This window comes from Leptosomus discolor, chromosome 19 (assembly GCF_034619465.1).
Source record: "Leptosomus discolor isolate bLepDis1 chromosome 19, bLepDis1.hap2, whole genome shotgun sequence".
Classification (NCBI taxonomy): Eukaryota; Metazoa; Chordata; class Aves; order Leptosomiformes; family Leptosomidae; genus Leptosomus; species Leptosomus discolor.
In genome coordinates this window covers 8,062,454-8,088,500 of record NC_141409.1, presented here as the reverse complement: position 1 = coordinate 8,088,500, position 26,047 = coordinate 8,062,454, and the positions used below count along the sequence as shown (strand labels likewise).

Here is a 26,047-nt window from a genome sequence, read left to right as displayed (position 1 = left end):
GCCGAGCAGCCTGGGGGCAGCCCCACTGCCCCCCCCCCCCACGGTCTGCAGGAGTGCCAGAGAAAGGATCCCTGCTGACCCCGACCCCCAGCAAATACCAGATCAGAGCCCTATAACCCCCCCACCCGGCCTGGGAACCCCAAGAAGAAGCACCCCCTCTCCAGCTGCGAAGCTGTGGACCACCTTGGTCAAGGCCTGTGGACACGACAGCTCATCTCAAACGCAGCACCGGCCGTTTCTGCCCTCCTAGTGATGCTGCTGGTATGACCCGGACCACGGTCTCCATTCATTCACCTGTCTCGGAGATGCTGCTGCTGGTGGCACTGGAAGCGTGGTCCCTCTGCCCGAGGTCCAGCACAGCAACACCAGCAGGGAATGATAAAGGGAAAGAGCTTTCTCCAGGTATAACCCCCTGTCCTGGGCTAGTTATGCTTCTTGTTTCCAGCGCAAGTATATAAACGCATGTAAAGCTGCGCGCTTGGCCCCCCGCTGCCTTTGCTCTGGGGATACCTCCCTAAAAGAGCTGGGGAACGTGCTGCTTCGTGGGGAAATCCCTTTGCTATGGGGCTGTCACTACAATTTATGACCAAGCAGTAGCAACCACGGTCACCTTGTGACACCGAGGCCTCGGAGCAGCAAAGCAGGAGGAGGAAACGGGAAGTGCGGAGGGCAGGTTGGACCCTGCGCTGAACGTGCGTGACCAGGGGAGGTTTTGTGCCCGTGAAGAGGGAGTCTGAGCAGGCGCCACCCAAGCAGTGTCTTTGCATAGCTGTTCCCACAGAGCCCAGTCCCTCCAGGGACCTTGTCTCGGGCTCCAGAGCCAGCTCAGACCCCCCGCAGCCCAGAAGGTTCCCAGCTTCACCTGAGAAAAGAGGCGGTAGTGGGAAGAACCAGCGAACCTTGCAGAAGGGATGGAGGGAGGGGGCTTTCCTTACCCAAAAAAAGTGAAAAATGGCACCCTGGGCTTTCCAGCGACCCACAGACATTCCCTACAACTTCCTTGACTCATTTCAGACCTCCCCATGCAAGCAGAGGTGGCTGCCTACAGCCACGTGCGGGACTCACACCTCGCCCCTCGCAGTGGTTTCCCAAACCAAACAGCAACAGGAAACTTCAACGAAATTCAAAAGGGAAATTGCAGTTACCACTGCCCAACACATACACACGGGCCTTCCTCCCCTCCACACCCCCTTCCTCCTGGGAAGGGAAGCAGAGGGCCTTTGCTGCAAGGCAGCCCCTACTCAAACCCCATTCGCATGCCCAGAGCCCACCCAGCAGCCCCGCTGCCCGCGGAGGCAGCAGAGCAGAGCAGCACAGCCCCGGCCTCATCACCGGCACGACGTCCCCGCACTGGGGACGTGCCGGAGGAGCCGCTCCCGGTCCCGTCTCCCGTGCAAGGCCGGCAAGTGCTTTGGATCTGTGGTTGCCGATGAGGATGCGCAGGAATGAATGGGCTGTGTGTCACGGGCAAGGTGATGAGGAGGGGGATGAGGGGAGGAGGAAGAGCGCCGCGCTACGCCTCCGCTGCTTCGACTCCTCCCGAGGCCTCCTTAGGACGTCACAGGCTGGATGGGGAGCAGGCTGCCGAACTTAAAGTGCTGGATCACAGGAAACTTCTCCAGGCACTGCAGGAGGGGAGATAAAGAGGGGTGAATTCAGGAGACGTTTCCACCTTACGCAGACAGCCAGAGCTACCTCCTGCCTCCGGGGTCAGGAGGCAGCTGAGCTTGGGGGCCACTGAGCTCAGCTGCAGGCAGAGGGATCGGTCCCATGTCTCCCCACCACATTCCCCTCAAGCTCCTCAGGCCAGTAACACTTCATAACCCCATCCCCTTCCCTTCAGCCAGAGCCTTTTGCCTTGCTGAAATTCAGGCCTGGAGCATGAGCAGAAGAGGCATGTTTATGTCAGCAGCTTTCTCCCTCACCACCTCCCCTTGCTCGAGCTGATCTCTTTGAAGAGCTTCACCCTCAAACACTTTGAGAACTGCAGAAACCCCCCAGGGAAGAGACTCTCCCTCCCCAGGACAGTGCCCACACACTGCGTTCAAGGCACCATCCTGCAGCTGCAAGGCACTGCCCAAACTGCATTCCAGATACTCAGGTCCTTGATAAACAAGCACCAGTGATTTTGCCGCCAGAGTTTACGATGTGATCCTACTCCCAATAACCCCTCGCCCCTGAAATTCCCACCCCCATTTGCAGAGTAATGATAGAGGGAGTGTGGATCACAGATCAGTCCCATAGGTCCACTACAGGGCAGCTTAGCTCAGAGCTGCTTCCTCCAGCTAAGGACAGGCTCTGGCAGGGAGAGTCAGGCTGCGCGGGCACAGCCCCTTCTGCTCACCATCCCACCGGGGCAGGAAGGTCAGCGCCTGCGGTCAATAACCACGTCAAAGTTTGCCAGCACCCGCCTGGCAGAGCCGCTCAGAGCTCTGCTTTTTTGAGTCATTCATTGCAGATTCAGACTGCCCAAAATTCAGGGAGAGCACAGAGCAGACTCACCTCCAGACACACCAGCCTCAGCAGTACGTGTACACCAGCCCAGCGGCTGCATCTACACTATCACCACCCACGTTAGCTGCGAGCAGTTGTGCTAAACAAGGGCCATAGACCACCTCACGGTGCCGCGATGGGGACTGATCTACCCGGGTGCTTGGGGGCATGGCTAGTGAGATGGTGGCCACCTCCTAGCTGCAGGCAGAGGGGCAAGTTCTTCCCTCCCTAGACAGCATGATACGAAGGGGAGAAAAGAAACCCAAGTGCCCTGTGTCTCGGGAGGAGAGCCTTTCCCCTGTACCCAGCTGAGCTGAGACATGGGTCTGCCGATGGGAGTTATTCTACAGGAGGTGTGAAGTACACACAACCAAAGCACAGCAGGTACCAACTAACAGGAGTCCAGCGAGTCCCAGCAACTCCTTGGCACAACTATTATCTGCTCAGAGCCAGGGTGGATGGGACACTGCACCAAGCCGGCACTCAGCTCCCCACTAGCTGCAGACCCAGCAGCAGGAGGGTGTCAGGATCACACTGGCTCCTGCCTGCAACCAGCAGATCTGGGGACAAGATGCACAGCTCCTCCAGGCACTTCTTCAAAGCGCAGTTCCTCTGTACCGAAGGGAGGCAAGAGCCGTGTCATAGTTCCAACTCTCCTCTCCATAGGAAAGGAGCTTTGTTTCGCTCCACAGGGCTGAGCGGAACCCGCTGCAGCCAGGGAGACCCCAGCTCTGGGGACGGGGAGGAAGCCGTGTGCTGCAGACAGCTCTTCAGCCCAAGGCAGAGGCAGGCAGCCTGCCCTCCTGCTGTTGTCATGGGCGAGCAGAAGGATTTGTGCTGGGAAGCCCAGGACTATGGTAATCCCTTTGGAGCCAGAGGTCAGACAAGTGGTTCCAGCGCAACTGAACTGCTTGCAAGCACGCTGGAGCCAAACCAAGTTTGGAGGTGGTGAAAGCACAGCATGGCTGTATCCACTCCTGGGGAATGATAGCCATGCAGAAAACCACAAGCCTCCATGGCAAGGCACCAAGGAGAAATAAGTCCTGCGACCATCAGGGCACATCACCTTCAAAGCTTCCTAATGCTCAGAGCTGCTGCCATCTCCCCGCACAATCACTCAGACAAACCCTCAGAGGAAGCAGTGCTGGATAACAGTGACATGAGGGAAGAACAGAGAGAAATGAATATTGGAGATGCTGACAGCTAGAAATGTCAGCCCAACTAGCTCCAAGGAGTCCCACGGAAGACTAGACTGGTTTGGGCTCTGGATTAAGATACTTTACCACCAGTGGGAAGAATGGGTATCCATTCCACTTGACACATCGCCAGCCAAGAAGACACAGGCAGAGAAACTTTTCCTTGTTTGTGCAGCAGGACTAGCACGAATTTACTGGGTTATTAGAGGTGCCAAGAGACAGGACCCTCCTTGTATCGCTGCTGGGTCAAACTGATGTAGCCAACACCAGCCCAATGGAAGGGATAGGCTTACTTGCTTTTTGCCACCATCTCGATCACACTGAAGGTCTGCTTGGGACCCAACTGGGGAGTAGATTCATGCATCAAGTCCAACATTTAAAGATGGAGCTGGGACTAGATTAGTTACAATGGAAAGTATTTCCCGACTGACTGCAGTGGAGAAGGAAAGGTCAGGAGACTCAAAAGCAGGCTCAGGGGAAAAACATCAAGGCTATGGCTTTAACCACACTCTATTCTGTCAACTTCTTCACTCGCCTTTGATGGAGAGAGCAAGAAAAGCCCTTGCACTTCCAAGCAAACACGTCTTCACCCACTATATTATAAATAGACACATTTGAGATTTCATAAACACACAGAGCTGAAGACACATTGTCTTCAGTCTACAGCCCATCCACAGACCCTGCAGCAAGCACCCTGGACTGCCTGGATCCGGGCTAGAGCTCCCAGCCACACAGACGCACCTGAGCTTTCTGTCGGCTCTTTAAAGTCATCCCACAGAGGGGACAGAGAAGAGATAAAGCACCGAACACTTCTCAGCCACCCCAGACATGTTAAGGAGATGAAGCCTCCATCCAAGTGGTCTGATTTCACCTGATCTAATTGCAATGGGTGATCAGAGGGGCAGGGAGAAGGGAGGGGAAAAAACCCCACAAAACCCAAAAGGAAATCTTGCTCTCACCTTAGCCAGTCAGACAAAAAGCAACACCACAACCCCAAACCTTCCCTCTCTTTACTATCACACGCTCTGAGCAATGCCAAAGCAACTGCTTGCCTTGAGCTGGACGAAGACCCATGTCAGCACCTGGGGGGCTGTTGGCTCACTTATCTTCTGCTAAAGTTGGCAGTGGCTAATTGGAGAAAGACTGCAATGGTGAAGGCCTCACAGCTGGGTACGTCGAGCAGAAACTTGCTCTGGGAGCCAGCAGCAAACAGGCAAGGCCTTCAGCAGTGACTGTGGGTACCTAGCCTGAAACACCCAGAAGGGTTTGGTTTTCAAAGGATGAAGCCTCAGCAACTCCTGAACATCATTTCATTCCCAGAAAATCAGTCAAAGAGATCCTCCAGTTGCAAACGTTGGTAAAACCTGCACAGCCAGGCGCACCACAACTGAAAGCTCTGCCCAGCCACACTGCTATGTCCGTGCTCCTCTCATCTCCCAAGGCAGGTAGGAACCAGCTGAGCCAGCAGCAGGGTGGAAGACTCCCCAGCAGGAGTCTCCCCTCTCCTCTGTCCATCCAGGTGAACAGAGGCACCATGCAGTACCAGGAGAGGACATCGCTGCATGAGGATCACATGCTTAGGAATAGTCCTTTAAGATCTACAAATGTTCTTTGAGGAAAAAAGCACTTTAGCGCTTCGGTTAACTCAATGTTTTCTACACCTTAGCCTACATGGGTGTCGTTACTCTTCCTAGCAGTCTCTGCATTCTCCCCATGACACAGCTACATCTCTAGATATTTCTAGAAACCCACCAGTAACGGATCCAGCATTTTCACACAGAATGTCATCTGCCGCTCAAAACAGACCAAGGCCTCCAGAAAGGCCATGTCTTGGGTGCACCTAGAAGAGCCAAAGAATCCCCCAGTCTCTAGAGGATCCCCAAACTGCAGTTTTGGGGTCCCCAGCAGTCCAGGCAGATCTGCCAGCACATGGTGGCCCCAAGACATCAGTGGACAGACACGCAGTGGGCACATCACTGCCAAGCTCCTTTAGCCACGCACGTGGTGCACAAGGTGGGAGCAACCATACGGCACAGGGCATTTCGGGCACCAGGCAGGAGCACCTCAACAGCATGGGGCACAGGGGATGCCAGGGAGCACCCAAAGAGCATGTGAAGGGACGGGTCCAAAGGAAAGGAAGGACCAGGGCAGGACTGTCAAGGCAGCAGCAGACCACGCTCAGGCTCTAGGTTTTAGGGGGCCTGTATTTCACTTTAACAGGGTTGAGATCTTCCCTTCAGACCCCTCAGCTCTCTCACCAGAGCTTCCAGCTCAGGGTTTCCCAGCATGCAGCGTCTCCAGCCCCTGTGACAGAGCTGTGAGCGGGGGCAGTCCTGGAGGGGCAGCCCAGGGGCACCCCTCTGAGGAGCAGCCAGCAGAGGGGCTTGACCCCCAGCCGGGCTTCTCCTCTTTGGAGGCTGAGAGGAAAGCTGAGCTGGGGGCGGAAGGAGCCAGCGGGCCTGGGAGTGACACCTCGCAGATTAGAGAGGTATGTGGCCTGGAACCTAAACACAGGATGTGCAGTGCAGAGGAAGGGCTGGGGGAGGGAACGAGCACAGTTAACCCCTTTGTGCGCTGGGCCTGAGCAGAGCTGCCCGCAGAGCCTCTGCCAGATGTCCCAGCAACAGCAGCATGGCTGACTTGAGCAGCCACCACAGAGTAGAGGATTAACTCCTTCAAGCACCACTGGTCTCCCCGGCTGCATCAAGGAGCTGCACCATTCCTGCCCCTCCACCACCTTTAGCACAGCCAGTGCCTCCCTGCAGAGCCAGCACCGTCCCATCCTTCCCAACAAGAGATGCCGCAGGTCGGCCGGTTCCCTCTGGAGGCCCAGATGTGGTGGTTCCTGTCCTGCTTCCTCAAGCTCAGGGTTAGCTCCAGCAGGAAGGAGAGATAAGGGAGAGCCAAAACTGCCCGGTTCCCCAGGTCAGGGTTCGCCAGGAAAGCCTGCTGGGGCAGGGCCAGCAGAGCCCCGGCAGGTGGAGGGCTGCCAAGCCGGGGCGGTAGCTGTGGCCTCGCCGGTCCGGCGCACTGCACAGACGGGACCTGTAGTGAGGGGAGATCGGTAGGAAGCGTTCAGCCTGCTCTGGGGCTCTTGCAACACGGGGTGGTAATTGAAAGTAAGTCTCCTCCCCAGTGCAGGGACCAGAAGGACAAGCAGGTCAAGACACCGGCCCTCATTCGGAGACCTGCAACTTGCAGCATGGGAAGACAAGAAATGGCAAAAGCCACGTCTGCAAGGAATGGCCATTTTGGGATTGATTTTGGGGCAAACACTAGGCAGGCAGAAGCCTCCTTCTAGCCAGCAGCGCCTGAACTGCCAAAGGCTCCCGAGCGACATTCGGCACAGGGCAGCAACCGGCTGTGAGGGGGCCCCTGCACCGAGGAGCGGCAGCAGAAAAGAAGAGCTGACCCACAGCGGAGTGGAAGGGAGGAGGCGTGTGGCCAAGCAGCCTCCCTCTGCCCAGGGCGCTCACCTCTGCCTTGTACATGCGGATGAGGCCCTGGTTGACCTTGGACCAGGAGGGCACGGCGCTGATGTTCCAGAGCTGGTTGGAGTGCTCGGCAAAGGGGCCCGTCTTCATCTGAAAGAGACCCAAAGAGCAGGACTGAGGGAGCCAGGCCAGCCAGGAAGCTCGTGCACCAGCAGTGACTCACGCTCACACTCTCTCCAAGCAAACATTCCCACCAAGCCCTGTGACCCACGCACCAGCCACCTCACTGCGCCTTCCCTCCCTCCCTCCCGCTGTGGCCTCATCACATGAAGCCGTGGCAATCCAGCTTTCCCTCTTCCCTGATAAAATTAAGCCTTTTCCTGCCACGCTTTCCTAATCAGACCTCCCTCTGCACACCTCCCTTTTTAACGACTGCATTAAAAAAGCCTCGCGTAAGTCCCGTTCTCCCCCCCAGCAGAGCGTGGCTCAATGCTGTTCCTATTCTACCCAGAAACCTCCCAGTGCAGCACTGCTGGGCTTTCCAAGAAAATGACTCATTCCCCATTCAGATCAACAACAAGCAGCAGCGACAAGCTGCCTTCCCTGAATACAGAGGGCAGCGCAGGTTGGCAGCAGCTCCGGTGTCCGCAGCCCACTCCACACCTGCCTCTGGCAGAGGAGGGCTCTGGGGGGAGGCAGGAGCAGAGGGGACACACTCCCATCTCGCTCTCCAGACCAGCTCCAGAGCTGGGAGTTGATAGCTTGCAGCAGATGCTTTAAACCTTTTTTTTTAATTTTTTTTTTTTTAATTTTTTTTTTTTTTAAATACTCCAGTGTTTCTCCTCCCAGGGCGGGGGACTCGGAGAAGGGAGGGCAGGGGGGAAGCTGCAATCAGGGACAGTTGCATGTAGATTCCCTGGGTAGTTGTCTCTCCTTCTCCTCCATGAACAAAACCAGACCCTCGGGGAGAAAAAGAAATACAACGCAGCCACTCTGACTGAGTGAAGTTCCCATGACATCAGAAACCACAAGGCCGAAGCTCACGCTAAAAAGGAGCGTGGGGGAGAGAGGAATCTCTTGGACTCTTGTTCTCAACTCAGGGCTCGAACAACTAACCCCTTCCCTCCACGCACGCACAGGCCTGGAGTGAGGGTGGGAAAAGAGCCTCCAAAACCACCTCTCTGCCTACTGTAAAAGCCAGCAGCGCCAATCAAATCTGCTTTGGGAACTTGCTGCTGCCCTTCTGCAAGGTCTGCGTGGCACCAGCCTGCAGCAGAGAAAGAGAGGGAAAAGCAGGGGAACCCAAAACAACCCCACCGCTTAGAGGACAATGTGTTGCAAACCCGCTGCCCTCAGGGCTGGAGCGCCAGGGGAAGATGGGCTGCAGTTTCGCCCGCTGCTGGGAGAGCGCAGCCGCATCCCCGCTTCCCTTCGGCGGCTCTCGTGAGCCGGGGGGTGACGGATGAGCCGGGGGGTGACGGATGAGCCTGGGGGTGACGGATGAGCCGTTCAGCCGTTCCCGCTCCCCTCCGCCGCGCGCGCTTTCCTGGCGGGTAACAAGATGAAACGCGCAGGCACACAAAAGCACGACGTCCCCCGACAGAGCCGGCGCGTTATTCGGCGCGAGGATTTGGCACCGGCGGGCACCCGAGGTAGAGGCTGTCGGGGGGAGCTCGGCGCCAGGCGGTTCGCTCAAAGCATCCCCCCCCGCATGGGAGACGCGCCTGCGTGCGTTTCGACGCCAAACCTTCCTCCGGCATCGCCGCCCTTCGCAGCGGCGCAGCTTGCATCAGCCGCCACCGCCACGCTTTGCTTCTCCCCCCTTCCCGAGCCGGAGCGAGCGGGCTGGAGAGCGCAGAGGAGGCGAGCGTGGCTGGGCGAGCACCCGGCACGGCCACCACCATGGCCCTCCTCACCCGGGGTGCCCGGTGAGGGACGGCTTGGCTACAGTTTCAAAGCGGGGAGGGAAAAATTTGGGGAATGAGGGGGAGAACAGGGAAAAAAAAAAAAAAAATCATCTTCCAGCCACAAAGGACGAAGAGGGAGAGCTGGGGAGGCGGGGGGGGGGTGAGAGCGAGAGGCTGCGAGTGCGCTGCAGTCCCGCAGTGACCCCAGGGGAACGGAGTGAGTCAGAGCAGCCATATTGAGCAGGAAATTACTCACAGACGCGGCGTTCCTGCCTCTCGGTTCCCAAGAGAATCGGCCTTTTGTAAATGGTTCCTCTGTCAGTGCCGGGGGGAGGGGGACGGCTGAGGCTGTGCTTTCCTGTCAGCTCCTTCCCTTCCAGCAGAAACCCGAGCCCTCCCTTCCCAAACCTCCAAATTTAGAAGCTTCGATTGAAGCTGAAATTCCTGCTGCCTGCCCTGGGCCCTCGGAGGAGCATCTGGGTGATCGCACCGATCCACGCAACAGCTGGGGCGTACCCGGCACCCCTCTTCTGCACAAACACACACACAGCCCTGCCATCCACAGCCCCTAGCGCAGCAGACACCTCAGAGATGCTCCCAAACCCTCCTCATCCTCGCACCTACGGGTACCACAGACCCCCCGCAGCACGCTGTGGCAGGCACGGCGGCAGCCGGGGGGTAGCTGGAGTCCCAGCCAGCCCTGTAAACCTCACCCTGTTCAAGAACCGCGCATTCAGGTCCCAAACCACCCCGCAGATTTTCCAACAGCAGGCCAGCTTACACGAGGCTCGCTGCCATGCCCGGGCGCTCTGCGGGGTGGTGCTGCTGTAAGGAGGAGGCCTCGGTGGGTTCAGCCTGGACATCATCTTGCTGCTACTTTAAGAGTCTGAGGTTTAAACCTACACGTGGCAAACACCACGGCAGCGTATATTCATATCCCTGAAACGTCACCCAGGGGCTGAGAAAAATAGCTGCTCAAGAGACTATTCTCTCTGTTGAAAGAAAACAACCTGCCTCGGTTGTAGCTTGCTGAAACAAAACCTGCTCTCATGCAAGACGTACCAGACCCACTATGGGAACTGTTGTGGTGTTTGCTGTGCGTTTAACACCTTTAAAGGAGAGCTGTTTCCAGCTGACAAGCTCAGAAGAAAATACTGTCGTTCATTTATTGAAGTCTTTAATCCCTTCTATCTTTTTCCCTGCTATTTGGTTTTGTTGTTGATTTTGGAGAGAAAGCTTTTGGAGGGCACTTGAGGCTGTCTCAGCCCCCTCTAGTGGCAGCAACAGCTTTCCCAGGCATTTGGGAGAGAAAAAACAAATTTCAAAAGCAAAATCTTTACAAAAAGGAAACAGTGCCTGCATGAAGATGTATCGAAAATACCACGCATTTGATAATCCAGGTTGTTGCCATCCCTTAGCGGGCTCATGCCAGGAGGGCCAGAGAGGAGGGCTCCTTGCCACCAGGTGGCACTGAGGAACTCCGCAGAAATAACAAATTCCATGATTCTCAAGAAATGTGCGGAAAAAGAAGTGGAATCACTTATTTCAGAAGCTTACTACACAGCTAACTTTCTGCAGGCAAAAGCAGAGCGACCTGAAGAAGCAGAACAGTGCTGCGGATGTTAAACATCACGCGCCATCTGTGCGCTGCAGAATTTTCTACGCACATGTCGAGATGTATGTTTTTGTATTTTTGACAGGTTAGTGCTCTGCCTAGGTACTACTAGAGACCCAAATTAAAATAAATCTTAGAGCATCTTGGCTCCTGCTTTCCTGTCCTCATCTTGATCTCTTCCGCCAGCACCTCTTTACTACCCGTGGCATGATGTATCTCTGCATTAAGGGTTAAACCCTGTGAGGTGCTAAGTACCGACAAACCCTACTAGATTTAGCAGGAGTTGACACAGCACCTCTGGGGGTTTGGGCCAAAGGCTCCTATGAAAATTTCCTACATGAAAGGCTAAGTTCATATTCTGTAACCTCCCTTCTCATCTAATCACTAAATTAGAGAGGCAAGGAAGGGGGAAAAGCAAAGAGAACAAAGGGAAAGAACCACACTCTGTCCTTCAAAATTAATCCCATCAGCTCTCTCTTGCCAGAGACAAGAAATCCCTCACCACAACAGAGCGTGAGGTTCTTGCTCTCCCTGCCCAGACCGCGCAGCAAGGGGGACGGTAGAAACACGGCCAGATCATCCACGGCAGCTGAGGGCAGAAAGCCGCGAGCTCCCTCATTGAGAAACACCGTCCACAGTCGGCAACACACTGAATATCACCAGTCCCTCACCCACGGGCCCTACAGTGCTTGAGGAGGAATGTGGTCCTGACGCCACTGCCAGCTGGGTGAACCTCAGCACCATCTCTGCTCTAGATCACTTGTAAATAAGGCGCATTTAATGGGCAACTCTTTTGGGAGAATCTGGAAGAGATCAAGCTGCACGGAGGTTTGGGAGCCTGCCCTAAGCAAGGGGAGGCCCAAGGCCTGCCAGACAGCACCCAATGGCTGGAGGGAAGGGAGGTTATCTTGGCAAGCCCAGCCATTTTGCAGCTCCTGCTGCATCCTCCTAGCATACTTGCAGGCACCAGTCTTCTCCATCCAAGTTCCCACTGATTGATCCAAGCAATGATCCAAGATCATGTTTGCTCTTGTTACAGCTCCCTTCAGCTGCAGTCCACAGCCCATCAAGCTTAATTTTCCTCTCAATATCCCTGTCTCAACTCATTCAAGGACAGCACCTCAGACACGCAACAATGCTTCATCCACACAGTTCCATGAGAGCAAACAAACAAGCGAAGGAGGAAGAGAAAACCACAGCCAGAGCCAAGTATCTCCTGTCAAGAGAACTTCCCTGTGCGACAAACGTTCCAGTCCTCACCTCTGTAATGAAGAGGATGCACTCCAGGAACATGAAGTCCTTATGGTTTTCGTTTACCACCTTCTCATCAACAAAGTGTCGAGGCTCCAGATTCGGATGGTCTAAAAAGAGTACGAGACAACAGAAAGTAACCTGTATGGCACCCCCCTTCTGAGATCAAGTTCAATCAGGTCTCGTCCTGCCCCTCCTCCAGAAGAAACACAATCCTCCCATCAGAGCTGCTCCCTTCCATCTCATCTCCCACTCCAGTGCCTCAGCAGTGAGAGCACCGGGTAAACTCCCCAAGGCAGAATATGTGTTTTCTAGCACCAAAACCAAGACCCTCCTTTTAAAAATGTTGTAGCCATTGCAAAAAGACAGAGGTACTGTACCAGGAAGCCTTCCATCTCCCAACCTAAGCAACTAGCTTTATTTGGAAAAATTGAGGGGAAAAAAAAACCAAAATCCAAGCCCCAAGCAAACCCTTCTGCTGTATTATACACAAATTTGACCTATTTGAATTTAAAAGTCATTCCCAAGCCCCATCATTTTTGCAACCTAGACAGACGGGGCAGGGGGCAGGCTGGGACACGAGAAGATTTTTATTAATACCTATCAGCTGGGAACTGCCCCATATGAAAGGTAGAAATTGGAAGTCATCCAAGCCCCACACGCCCTGGCTGCCAGCAGGTTCCATCCTGTAGGTCTTCTGAAGTTTTCGCATCACTTCTAGGTACCTGAGAGCAAAGAGCGACGGAAGGGTTAAGACAAGGCCTTCTGTCGTTACTGACTTACATGAGGACAAGAACAACCAGTCTGGAGAAGGACACAACTTTATCACTTGCAAGCAGGATCCCCACATACAGCCCAGTATGCAGAATACTTATTTAGCTCCTTTGCCGCAGAAAGCAGCCTGATGGTATGTGTAGTAGTAAATACCAGCACCTTTTTAAAATTGGTTTTGTTTTGTTGTTTGTTTGGGTTTTTTTACACCAAATTCACTAACAATCAAGTGGCAGTGGTTTCCTTTATCTGCAGCGTCTTACGCTGGTGCAGATCTTTCCCCGCTCCCACCATTATCTGAAAACACTGACACTTCGCTTTCCTTCAACAACTTCCAAAAGAGCTCAGAAAGCTTTCCACCTTAGGGCAACCACTGCTGCCACTTTTCAGGTGGAAAATTAAAGCTGGAAGTACTATTGAAGGAAATTGTTTCCATGCCACCAAACAGTGATACAGCTGGGATTAGATCTCTGGACTCCGAACACCCATTCCACCAGTTTCATCACTACCAACTCCACTTCCTGGGCTGGAAACACATCTACAGGAGCAGTGGAGGCCTGCCAGTTTCATAGATTATTTTTCTTTTTTACATGTCTGAAGAGATGTTAGATCCTCTGATCAGATATTCCTGTCTATCACAAAGCACAGAGCTTCACCCACATACCTCTGCAGAGCTCAATAAAGTAACTTTACTGAAAGACACTCAGCCTCCATCAGACAAGGTGCTACCACCTCTTTTGGAGATAGTTATACTGGGTCATCATACAGTGCACTAAAAAGTACATCTGCCTCAATTTTGCCTAAATTTGTCTTCAATTTTCCCATTCTGCCTTTTTCCCCTAGGCGAGCAAGCCCTTCAGCACTCACATTCTCTAATTATGTACACGTCTTTGTAGAAGGCCCTTGATTTGCCCAGCTCACATCCCAGGAGGCCGCTCTTCTTACAATTTCTTACTCCCAAACGGGTGCAGAGGAGTGGAAGAAAGGGGGCACAGTCAGCCCAGACTACAGGAGGAGTCTGGCATACAGAACAGGCAGTAACATCTCTCAGATCTCAGACAGCTGGAAGGGGACACCGTCAGGGACCTGCCCCCAAACAGCCCAACGCTTCCAGGTCTTCTCCTTCCATTACCTCACCTGTTAAATACTTTAAAGACGATGGCCATCTGGTCATCCACTCTGAGCACGCCGATTTTGCAGAGGCAGCAGAGAAAGGCTGCAAATGCAGCTTCGTGCCCTAGAGTTGAAAGACAGGAAGAGATGGGACACTGGGGTCCACGGTCCCCAGGACAACCTTTCTGTGGGCACCACAACAGCTCTTCAGGAATCGCAGCAGTCACAGTCCCATCTCAAGAGCCCTGTTAATGCCAGGAGCTGACAATATTTCATCCCCATGCAGTGCCCACCCAAAGTGTACCTTCCAGACATTCATAAGGGGACTATTAACTACGAGGGAAAACAGCTCCAACACTGGGCATGCTGGGAGCAAGGCAGGGCCTTTCCCAGGAGCTTGGCACAGCAGGGGAAGTGGAGCACAGCAGAGTCATCTGCTTGGGGGATGCGAGACAACCTCACATCTGCAAGCAAACAGATTTCCTCCCACTTAAAAAATATCTTTGTGTCAGAAGGATGCAGATCCCATGACACTGCCGGGAACAGTCTGTCCCAGAAGGTACTGGGATCTCAGGCTGAACCTCTGCAGCTTAGTCCTCCAGCTAACAGCAAGGAAACGAAACAGCCAGCAAACCCAGAGATGTCTTTCAGTGGAAGGGACCACAGAAGAAGGCAGAGTACGAGACCAGCAGCTCCACGCTACGAAGAACTGACGCTCCCAGTGCAGGAACAAAGCGTACCTATGGTCTCACCACTGTGTGCTAGGACATGGGCCTCTGGCTTGGGACACACAGGAGGGGAGGAAAGGCTGAATTTCCTTCCCTGAGCTGAGAAAACCCCAGCCAGCGGGTCCCTTTCCAAAGACAACATCTCCCCCTGGTGCCAGCGAGCCGCAGCTCTCCTGGCAAGCACTGCACAGCCTCCAGATCTTCATCCTTTTACCCCCATCCTCCTCTTCCTCTCCCTGCCCCGGTCCAAAGTTGTGTTTCCTTGCACTCACAGTGCCCTGCTCTCCTGCCTTTTGGCGAGGACACCCCTGTCCTCCAGACAGAGGAGCAGAGCACATACACAATTCTGGATTTAGGCCTAACTGAAGCCAGTTGGGTTACTTCAACTTGCAATTCAGTATCTCCTTAGCTGCAAAATGCTTCTACCTTCAGGTTTCAAAGTCCCTCTGTAAGCAGAGCTGTCAATTCTAGGGAGCACCAGACCTCAAGACACCTCCCAGTGACCACAAGCTTGTTTCCCACTCTGGTTCCAATTCAAGCAACTATATTTTATCCCTCTAAACTGCCTATTGCGGATCAGCAGGTGCAGGACTGGTGTATGCAGTAAAGCAGCTCCTACAGCTTATCCCAGCACGGCTTGCACAGCTTGGTTCACATTTCCTCGGATGAGATGTGAGAAGAGTGTCATAGCTCTAGCTCAGCCCCGCTCCCAGCACCAGCTCCCAGTCATAGCCCAAACCGGACACAGAGGGGAGGAGGCCCTGGAAGGAAGGTGTTTGTTTCAAGCTAGCACTAAAACCAGCGGCAATTTCATACTGAAATAAATGCAGCACCAGGCTCCAAAGGGTCATTTCCCGAGGGAGTTCAGCCTCACCCAGCGTGTGTGCCCAGGTACCTGTGCCATAGTCAATGCGGGTGGAGTTCCCCACAGATTCCTTCAGGTACACGGCCACTTCTGGTGCAGCATCAGACAAATGCTTGGGAATCACTGCTGCCACCAACTTTTCTGCTTCCTGAAAGACACAAAAGACTCCCTCGAGTGAGTGTGGATACGTCACAGTCCCCAGGAACAAGTCACCCTTTGTTCAGACACTGTTGCAGAGCGGGAGCTGCAGTGGTGCACTCCTACAACAGCCAGAGCCAGCATGACAGAGGAGTGGATTCTCCTCCTGAAGAAGTCATCTCCAGAGATGGAGCGATTCAGGGAAAGCTTGTTCTGACACTTACCCAGGCCACAAGCACCCTGCAGGGAAAAGAAAGCTTCACTATCCAAGTACCCACTAACCCAGTTACCCACTGAGTCAACTCCAGGACAGGAGTGTTAATAGAGTAGCGAACCACCTGCAAGCTCATGGCCGAAGGGACTGTGCCTGTGCCACCTCCAGAGCTTGGTGCAGGGCAAGTGCTCTGAGTTGAACAAAGCTGAGCAGTTTCACAACCTTCCTCTGATTTTGTGTGTCACCCATCAGCTAGCAGACACAGTGAGCAGCTACAAAGCAAAGGAGTTCCTTGGGCCTGGAGGGCCCTCATGGCTCATCCAGGACTTGGACACCCAGCCAAGAGCATTTATACGGACCATATGCTCTCCTAAGAGGAGAGGACAGCACCAGATCAAGAGTAAGTGATGCGTATCAAGAGGTGGATCCTTCACAGCTTATCTGAGCAAGTCCTCTGTAGGCTGCTTGGCTGCCACACAATGACAGAGCCGTTCTGCCACCCCTGCTGGGCACGCTGCCCTTCTGGAGGAGCTGCATGTAACGCTACACGTGAAAGACACGCTCACCTGGTCTAATTTGGCATACCAGGTCCTGAAGGCTTTGTTCCCAAAACGAGAAGGTTGATCCACTGGCGGGGTTTCATCGATCCATCTGTCAAGGGTGTTCAGAAGAGCCACCAGCTTTTCAATGGGCTACAGGAACAAAGAAGATGAGGGGTCACGGTGACAGAAAACAGAGCAGTCCCTCAGGCTCCAACATCTCTGCCCTGGATTGGAGTCGTTAAAACCCCTACCACCCTTCCCAAGGATGGCAAGCAGAAGCGGGATGTACCAACCCTCCCCCAAAATGTAGAGGGGCCAGGAAAACTGTCCTTCTCCTCAGATCAGCCCGGTACACAGCCCAGCCTGAGGCAGGCTCTCCAGTCACCCACACAGTCTTTCATGAGCTGTAACAGCACTATGCTCTAAAGCCTCTGGGAGAAGAGCTGCAGCAAGCTCCTAGCTGTAGGGCACACAGGGCTGAGAAGCAGGGAAGCGCTACACAATTCCAGGATCTCCAATGCAAAACTCAAGCTCTGCATCTTGAGGGTCCTGCGTCCCCCACAGGATACAGCACAGCACTTACCACATATCCTCACCAGTGCCTGATGATGTGATTTAGAGACCCTTCTCAAGGCCTCTAATCTTTGTCCTGAAGTGTCTCTTAGGAGCCAGGATTAGCAGTGATGGTGTCAGCACTTGTACAGCACCCAGCGCAGCAGGGCCTAACCACAAGTCCACCTTCTCAGCATGATTCCTGTTGCTTCAAACTCCTATCAGCCGGGCTGCCATGGCAGCTCCAACACGGGGATAACCAGTGCACATGACAAAATACAATCTACCCAGGTTGCACCTACCCAGGGGAAGAGGCAGCCTGGTTCGCCCACCAGTGGTCTCATCAGAGCAAGCACCTCTTGGCTCTCAGAGAAATATCTCAATAAAAACACAAAGCTGATGGGAAGACAAACAGCAAGACAAGAGAGCCGTCTTTCTTACACCCAGTGCTGGAAGAAAAAAGTGAGGAACCTGCGTAGGATGTATGAGAATGCCTGAAGGAGACACTGCTGTGGCCATGAAGGAAGAGAGAGGTGCAACAGGCGATACAGCACGATGTCTCAAGCTGTACTGTTAGGACCAGGGTTGGCCAACGCACACAGCCTCTTCCCTGCCTTGCCCATATAGCTGGGGAACCGCTATACCCCACGCACCAAGAGGCTGCACCACAGGCACCACTTTAAGCAGCTCCACACAGTTTTAGGAGGCTCTGCTGACAACTGGTCAAGCCTGCCAGAGGCTCTGGGATTCTGACTCCAAGCAGCCGGAGAGCCGTCAGCCACCACAGCAGCTGGCCAGGCCCCGGGCAACGTAGGCTCCTCTGTCTCAAGAGGGGATTCCTCCTTCAAGGGGACAAAGAGGACAGCAGAAGCGGCGGCTGGTTTGACTTTGCTGGAGGCATCGACCGTGTGAAGCCGGCTGGTCTCATGGGCTGCGGTTCAATCCTTCACGCTGCCTGCCGGGAGGACGAGGAAACAGCCGAGCCCAGCAAGTTTCTAGCCCTTGAAGTGCCACTTGAAGGGGGCGGGTGGAGAGACAGGCATGGCAAGGCTACGCTGCCACTGAACCAGCTGCCATCGCTCCCCATGCCCCCTGCTCCCGGGCAGAAGGGTCTCGTGGGGGACATGGCCTCCCACAGACAGCGGCTCCTGAGGTGCCATCCCGAGGACACGGTGGGAGCAGCCAGTGGGAAGCAGGATCAGGCAGAGGAGGGATCCACTCGCCCCACAGGACCTTGACACTTCACCACTGAGCCAGGCCGGAGGCTGGGATAGATGAACAAGACCCGAGCACTCCACGAGCACAAAAGACCCAAGTGCCAAAGGACACGGAGGGGCAAAAGTTCTGGGTGTCCTGGTGAGGCTGCAAGCTGGAACCCACAATTGACCAGCGCCCCAGATTCGAGTGGACCGAGGCAGCGCGACCCCCTCTGCTTCAGCTCCCTGAAACGCTGCAGAAACCCGGCCTCTCCCCACTGCGCCAGGCCAGGGTTCGACTCAGCTCTACTCCTTCCTGGCTATTGCATTCCCCTCCAATTAAGCACCAGCGTCCCCAGCACTGGGTTGCATTAAATAATTAAATCGTGCTGGTGATTTATCCGCCAGCACCAGCCGCTCATTACGAGCAGCCACCATATTTCAAACCCCTCTCAGCGAGCACTCAGTGCTGCCGGGATAAATGGCTGGCAAGGACCGGCTCCTTCCCCCTCCCCAGATCTACCCGCAGGCCTTGGGGAGCGCCAGAGTCAAATCTCCCCTTCCCCACTCGCTTGCTTTAAAGGGATTAAAAAGCCCAGCCCCACTGAACACGGGAGAGCAGGACCCAGCTGCCGGCTCAGCCATGCCAATAAATAATTAAAGAGATGCGGCTCATTTTGGGCTCAAGGCCCTTTGAAAAGGGGGTTACTAAAAGAAGCAGCTTCTCATTGTCCAGCAGAGGAAACTTGTACATCCACGGCTGACCCCAGCGGGGGAGAAGGAGGGGAAGAGCAGAGCTTACGGGAACACAACCATCAGCACCACTGCAGCCTTGTTTTGCCTGGCTGGGTTTTTAAGCTCTATTTTTGCTTTACCTTTCCAGTGATAAAAGCAAGGGCAGCCTCCCCCCGCTCTCCTTGCTCTTCTCGTTGTGCTGATTTTGCATCCCCTTGACCCTGAGTCTGCCACCGGTCCCAAAGGCAAACCACAGAGCCTCCTGCAGAGCAGAGACCTGTCAGCATCTCTCAAGAGCAGGGGCCAGGCAGGCGGAGGTGCTGAGAAGGCATCACGGCAGCCAAAGCTGCCTGCAGGGACCAAGCCTGCCCCTGTGGGCTCCCTGGGCCCTGTTAGAGTCGGGGGGCTGCCAATATCAGGGCATTTGCTGCTTCCCCCCACTTCCCTCCTGGAACCAAGAGCAATCCACAAGGCCAGTCAGCTTCCCCCAGTGCAGCAGCCTGTTTGAAGGGAAGGTCTGCTCCTCGCATGGCCAAAATTAACCTCTTCCTTGCTGCACTGCTCCTCTGATCAAAGTCAGAGCTTTGCAAAACTGCTCCAAGCTGCAGCCCCAGCAGTCGCTGCACGGATACCCCCGTGAAAAGCACTCCCTCCAGGAGGAGGAGGCAGGTCACAGCCTATCAGTCATACAACCTTGTGCCAGACATAGTGTCTACGCCAGAGTCACAAACAACAGCTCAGCTATCGCTACTTGTCAGATGCCTCCAGCAAAACCCCAGACAGCTCCATGCAATTTTTCAGTAAGAGCAGAGCAAGCTCAGCAAGTCTCAGCAGGGGCTCAGCCCCCAAAGGATCCAGCTCTCGCTCCAGCAGACAGTTTGGTATCGACACACGCTACTCTGGAAACCATTAAGCTGTCTCTTCCAAAGCAGAGAAGACCATACTCTCTTTTTTTTTTTTTTTTCCCATGGCAAAGCAATACCAGTAAGTCGCAGAGAGGATACACGTTCAGCAGAAAGGATTCCAGGAGGTCATTTGCCAAAGGAAGGCGTCCCCAGCATTTGATCAGGGAGGAAGATGGGACGGCACAAAAGCACAGCAGCAGCAGCAGCAGGTACGGCAAAAGAGAAGAAAGCAGAGCAGAGATGCAAGCAGAGGCCACAAGGGGCTGAGCCTTTAAAAGCACAGATAAGCAGTTTGATCTACAAACGAACCTGCGTGAACAGGCAACCTCATCAACAAGGCAACTCTGGGGATGCTCCACCTGTGCCTCAAGTCACAGGTTTCTGCTCCCCTCAGCACGAGGGGAATGAGACCTGTTCCCTGCCACTTCCCAAGCAGTCGGGATCGTGTCTCTGGTTTGTCACCTGGACTGGGACTGTGGAGGGAAAACATTCACTCCAAGAGGGATCTGCTGCACAGACACAGCCTTGATACAGCTTTTCCTAGATAGCTGACAGCTCAAAGGGGCTGGCAGAAAAGGGTGGGGTTTTTCCCCTTTGTTTTGCTTATTTGTGATGCTTTGTTTCCCTTGAACTGCTCTGTGAATGGTTGGGAACCAGCGGGATCATGACAAAGACAAAACTCAAAGGTGAAATGCAAACAGCAGAAAGCAAGAGCAGCATTTGACAGCAGTTTCTACTGAATTGAAGGAACAAAAGGTGGACACAAAGCCTGTTAGGGAGGGACTCATTATCCCTGATCCCCCCCATGAACTACAAGCAAGTTTCTCATTCACACACTGGCTCCTAGAAGGGAAGGCTGCACTTCACGTGCCTGCTTCAAACATAAATGGTTTTCTAGGTTAAAGATCATTGTAGGTGCCTTCCCACCCCAGAATGAAGCTATAAACACACCAGGCCCAGTCTGTTTCCCATTCTGCCCAGATCTTTTTAGACTATTCTCAGCTTCCTTGCACAGCCATGGTAAGTTTGAACAGTAAAAATGTACCCAAGAATCTCCTCCTTGCAATGCAGAGCAAGGGAGGAGGATCCAGCAGGCAACACACAAATGAAGCTTGTGCAGATCACGGCGGCACCGTGAGAGAGCTCAGGCCAGCAGTGAGCACGGCTGGGGCCAGGCAGTAACACCAGTGAGGAGGCCTGCCCTTCCCCTGCGGCTCCAAAAGATCTCATCGTGCCCTGATAAGGGGAGTGGGCATTAAAACCGGCCACGGCAGCAGACAGAGCCGGGTGACAGTCACATTAATGCAAGGGGAAAAAATAGGTCAGTTCTGCTTAACACCTCAGAAGGGGGCAGATCCTGCCCCACAGGCTAAACCTCCCAGCCCAGCCCAGCGCCCCGTAGCCCTCAGCAGAACCCTCACGATATGCCCCGAGCTCGCACGCTGTCAAGCCAGACCTCACTCAGCTCAGCTGCAGCGTGGGCTGAGGAGATCGGTGCTGCTAACACAGCCTGAGAGACGAGGGAGCCCAGGGACAGGGAGACAAGGGACTTGTCCAAGGTCCCACAGAAAGGCCAGTGGGAGAGCAGGGACAGTACAGACATCTCATCCTTTTGCCTGCAAGCAGGAGGGAATACCACATCTTCAAAACATCACTGGTTGAAGCCAGTCTGTGAGCATAGGGTCAAAACATGTCCTTTCTGCATCCTCCTTTTCACCACCAGCTTCTGCCCACTGGTAGCTTGCTTGATTTCCCACCCAGCAAGCACCCACAGAGCCTCTGCATCCTGGGGGGAGGATTGCAGGCTGACATTTGCAATCCCAAGGATAACCCAACAGCATTTATCCTCCCTGGCTCTCAGGTAAGCTGCCAATGCATTCCTCACCTCCAGGAAATATTCACTGTAGAGCCAAAACAAAAAAACCCAACAAAATAAAAAGAAAAAAAAAAAGGAGAAACAAGGGGATCCAAGCTCTTCTCCTACCTCTGAAACTTTGTATTCACAGGTCAGCTTCTTGCCCCTGACACCTTCATTCAGAGTGAGGATGAAGCCCATGTAATCTGCGTATGCCTGCAAACACACCCGAGAGAGGAGGGCATCAGTGAACATCCACAGTCTGTTTGAACCAGCAACGCAGCATGGGAGCACTCCTGCACACCAGGGGAACCCTTCCCAACACACAGCGCTGCTTTCATGGAGACACCCAGAGCGCAGGGCTGGCTGAGAGGTTACTGCTATTTTTGACAGACCTCAAAGGCAGATGGCGACTGCACTAAGAACTCTGCATCACCGTAAAAATTACAGAGAGGAGAACCCTAAAAAAGCTCACACTGCCCCCAAAATCCTTCCCCCAGCTTCCTGCCTCCTATCAGGTCAAATTCAAACTCCTCGGCTCTGCAGAGCCTCAGCTGTGCCTAGACGTGCTGCTCTGCACTGCTTCTCCCAGACCTGCGCCATGAGCTCTCCTTTCCTGCTTCTGCTCTTTTCCCGTGCTCATGCATGATGGAGAAGTAGGAGGCAGCCCAGGCTCCTCACTGGTCTGCTCTTCAAACTTGCTGCTTTTGAACCATCATATCCAGCACAGCTCCAAAGCTCTAAGTCTTTGAAAACATCAGACTAGCACGCTGCCACCTCTCCCTCCTTGAGCCCCTTTTGGACAGAAACCCCGATCAGGAGCAAGTCCTTGAACCCAGGAACCTTACCAAAGGAAGCTGCACTCAGAGGTTTGCTTGAGACATGGCTAGAACTTAAGCTTCTCTTAAGACATTACAGATCAACCATCAAGTGAGAACTTGCTCCTAAGAGGTGGAACAAGTCTGGGCTAACACACCAGTCCCTCAAAGGCAGAGAGGGGAGAGCCGGCCTGTTCCACCAGCTCCGCACATACTGTAAACAAAAATTATCCAGGAAATTGAAGGCCTGGGCTCTAGAGCCCTTTCCAGTACAGCAAGGTGGGAAGGCCCCAGGAACCAACCCAGCCTGATGCTATTAGAGGGCCAGGCAGCAGGACCTTGTTCAAGCTGAGTTCAAACAGGGCTAGGCAAAACCCAGTTTTGATATAATGTACAGGCTAGGTAGGATGAAATAGTTACCAGCTTCTTGTCTAGCTTGTTGGGAGGGAGCAGTAACAATTTTTAAGCATCTCTGGTCTCCCCCAACCTCTGGGCTCTCCCCGGTTCATTCCTTTGTCGGAGCATTTAGCTGCCAGACTCCACACCGCGTTGCCAAGTCATTTTCCTACAAACAGGCAGTGACTCTTCTGCTTTAAAACACAAATCAATTAATTTCCTATTATTTGCACGAACCTGCTTTACCTTATGGCTTTTCCCAGACCAGACCTGGCTGCCACTGAAGCGTAATAAGCACTTACCAGTCCTCCCTGACCCCAGAGCCATACCTGAGAGCGCTTCCACTTGGCCATGTCGGAAACCATGTTTATCTCCTTTTTGGGGATCATGAAGCTCTGCTGGAGGGGAGGAGCCACCTCCTCAGAGGTGCCTGGGAGATGCAAAAAAAAAAGAGGTAAAATAGAGGCAGTGGAGAAGAAGAAATCCTCTATCTTCCTTTCTTAGAAACTGACATTCATTTCTCAAGAGACACAAAGCAAATAAATCAATCCCAGCTCATGCCATTATCTCACCAAATCCTCCTCACCAAACAATATCCTCTCAGTCCCCAGATAATATACTCCTAAGGATCACAAGCCTTCAGAAAGTGGCATTGTGTTTGTTTTCACCACTAAAGATGCATTTCCCATACAGACAGAGAGGCTAGCGCAGGACATAACAAAGACAACATCCACCTAGTTTAATTTCTGTCTCGTGAAGACAAGCCTCAGGTTGTGCTGAAGCACTGAGCTCTCTTCACAAGCTAACTGTGCCTTGTTTTTAGGGTGTTAAGCTGAACTGCATTCCTCTGAAAAGGATAACTCCTGCAAAGACAAAGCTGGAGCAATTCAATAGATGGCAGTCCAGAGCCACAGCCCCCCCCCAGTCCAGGCAGCACAGGGGCTCGGGGGATGCCAGGACACAGCCTCTTCCAGGTGGAAGCCATGAAGATCATGTAATTTTAAAGCTCTCTCAGAGCCCAGGATGTAATATTTAATGCAAACACAAGCTGTTAACACATTAGAGGGGCTCTTTACCCCAGCACCCGAGCCAGGGACCCAACCCTGCTGTAAGGGTGACCCTTACCCCAAGCTCTGCTCTCAGCTGGCAGTGCCGCAACGGGATGCTGCAGAGCCAGAAATGCTCCATGAGGTTAGAGGCAATTTGCATTATGCTCCTATAAGTGCAATTTTTAATAGCAAGAGGCAGTGCAGCAGACCACTCGTAAGGAAATCGGGTGCTAACGTTAATTTATGAATTCTGTTAGTCACGCAGTTCATCTTTTTTAACCCTAGAAAAATCTAACGGCTTTTGTTCAGCACCAGCCACCGCGGCAACACTTCAGCGACTGCTCTCCACACTACAGGGAGCGCAGGCACTGGCTCCCTAACGCACACCGAACTCTAACTCCTTAAAATAGCATCAACTGCATTCACATAGGAAATACCACCCAGAAGCATCAGGAGCCTTTTCTGCAGCAGAGCAGCACTGTCTAGCAGACCGGTGAGGGAAAAAGGAATCTAAAGTCCCAGGAACCATGCAGAGTCCGCTACAGGGTTGTCACATAACCTTAGAAAGTCATTTAACTTCTCTGCCTTTCAAGTTCCCCAGCTACAGAACAAATGCAGTCTCATAACCCCTGCCTGGGGTGTTACAGCATCTGGTTCATTCCTGCGCATAAGTCACAGTAAAACTTGCAGGCACAAGGAAGAGGGGAACAACACACAAGGAATTTAAAGGAAAGATGCACGTGCCCTTCTTCTGAAAACCCAGCACACAACTCACAATGACTAGCATCACAATGATGGAACTCTTATTTTAAAAGACTTATAACATGAAGACAGTGAAAAACTCCAGAGCAGTGGTGTAAAAAGGCAACCATTGACTTGTCCAGTAATACGGACGACACATAAAGGCCAGAGATGCAGCCAGGGCAGTGTCCTGGACTGGGGGGATCCTGGTGTTAACCCAATCTCCATCTCACCACAGAACTTGTTTCATCTCTTTGTATTTGTTTCTCAACCGTTATTTCTTCTGACACACACTTCGTGCATTTCCTCCTGGGGAGGAGACCACAGATGCTCAAGGAAGGAAACACAGTGAGAGCTGCAGGGGTTGCAGTATGATAAAATGAATACACAAACAAAAGCCCAAAACCAGTTATGTGATGGAGACCAGAGCAGAACAGGTTAGCTTTATGATGAGAAGCAATGTGGACAAAGGAACCACTTTCAGTCTTACTCTCGTGGTGTGGGGAGGGGGAACCAAACTCAGCCACGAGATGGGCTTTCAACACCAGCAAAGAGATGAAACAAGTTCCACCTCAGCAACGGCAAACGGAATCATCTGTAGCCCAGGGTTTTTTTGTGTGTCAGGAAGCCCCGACTCCAGCTCCTAAATCCCGACCACCCTCCCCCTGGGATGCGCAGGACAGACCCACGCACCCCGTCAGCCCTCCCAGGTTCCCCCCTACCCTGTCCCCGATCCCTGCTGGGGGGTGCAGATCCTCCAGGCAGCGCCAGCCGTCTCGGGGGGACCAGGCCCCAACCGCGCCAGCACCTTACGGCCCAGCAGGCCTCAGCCCGGAGCGGGGCCGGGTGGCCGCTGGGGCCGGGGCTCCCCGCCCCACCGGGCCGAGGGTCAGGGGGCTCCAGGGCCCCTTCGGAACCTCAGCAAAGCCTCTCCCCACCTCACCCCACCACAGGCCCGGGCGCTCGCTGCCGTCGCCCCCCCGCAGCCCGGGGCACGGCGCCCCCGGCCCAAGGACCCCCCCGCCCCCCTACAGCCCCGGCCCGGCACCCCGGCTCCGAAGACACCCCTCAAAGGCCCCGAGCACAGCCCCCGGCCTAGAAGGCCCTGGAGCCGCCCCCACTCCGCCCCGGTCGCCCCTCACCTGCCCGCCGCTCGCTCTCTGCCATCTTCCCGGAGCCCGGCCGCCGCCGCTGCCACCCCTCACCTCTCACCTCCGGCCACGCCGAAGCCGCTGGCGGCCATCTTTGAGCAGGGCACGCCGCCCGGCGCTGCCAGTCCCAGGGCTGTCAGCCGACGGCATGGCCCTTCCCGGCCACCGTCGTGGCCCACGCCGCCATGTTTGAACGGGGCACGGCCTCCTATGTCCACACAGGGCCGCGGGGCGGACATACTTGTGCGGGGCGCTGCGGCGGGGAGAGGGGTCGCGCCTCGGCCAGCAGGAGGGCTCTTCTCACCAATTCCCCGAGGAGCCAGCTGACGGAAACGTGCCACATCGCCAGTCCGACACTGGCGCTTCTTCCCCTCACTCCCTG

The 26,047-nt window shown here is 54.1% G+C and overlaps 1 protein-coding gene across 1 annotated transcript; it reads right to left on the bottom strand.

Moving 5' to 3' along the window:
* Nucleotides 1–1,347: 1,347 nt before the first annotated feature.
* On the bottom strand, nucleotides 1,348–25,705 carry PTPA (protein phosphatase 2 phosphatase activator). Its single transcript, XM_086475665.1, has 10 exons — nucleotides 25,657–25,705; nucleotides 23,054–23,154; nucleotides 21,640–21,726; nucleotides 16,292–16,417; nucleotides 15,404–15,521; nucleotides 13,805–13,904; nucleotides 12,497–12,621; nucleotides 11,906–12,006; nucleotides 7,166–7,273; nucleotides 1,348–1,625 (listed from the first exon to the last, which is right to left on the bottom strand). Exons 1-10 carry the CDS (start codon nucleotides 25,679–25,681, stop codon nucleotides 1,551–1,553), a joined length of 966 nt encoding a protein of 321 aa, XP_086331791.1. The 5' UTR covers nucleotides 25,682–25,705; the 3' UTR covers nucleotides 1,348–1,550.
* Nucleotides 25,706–26,047: the final 342 nt, after the last annotated feature.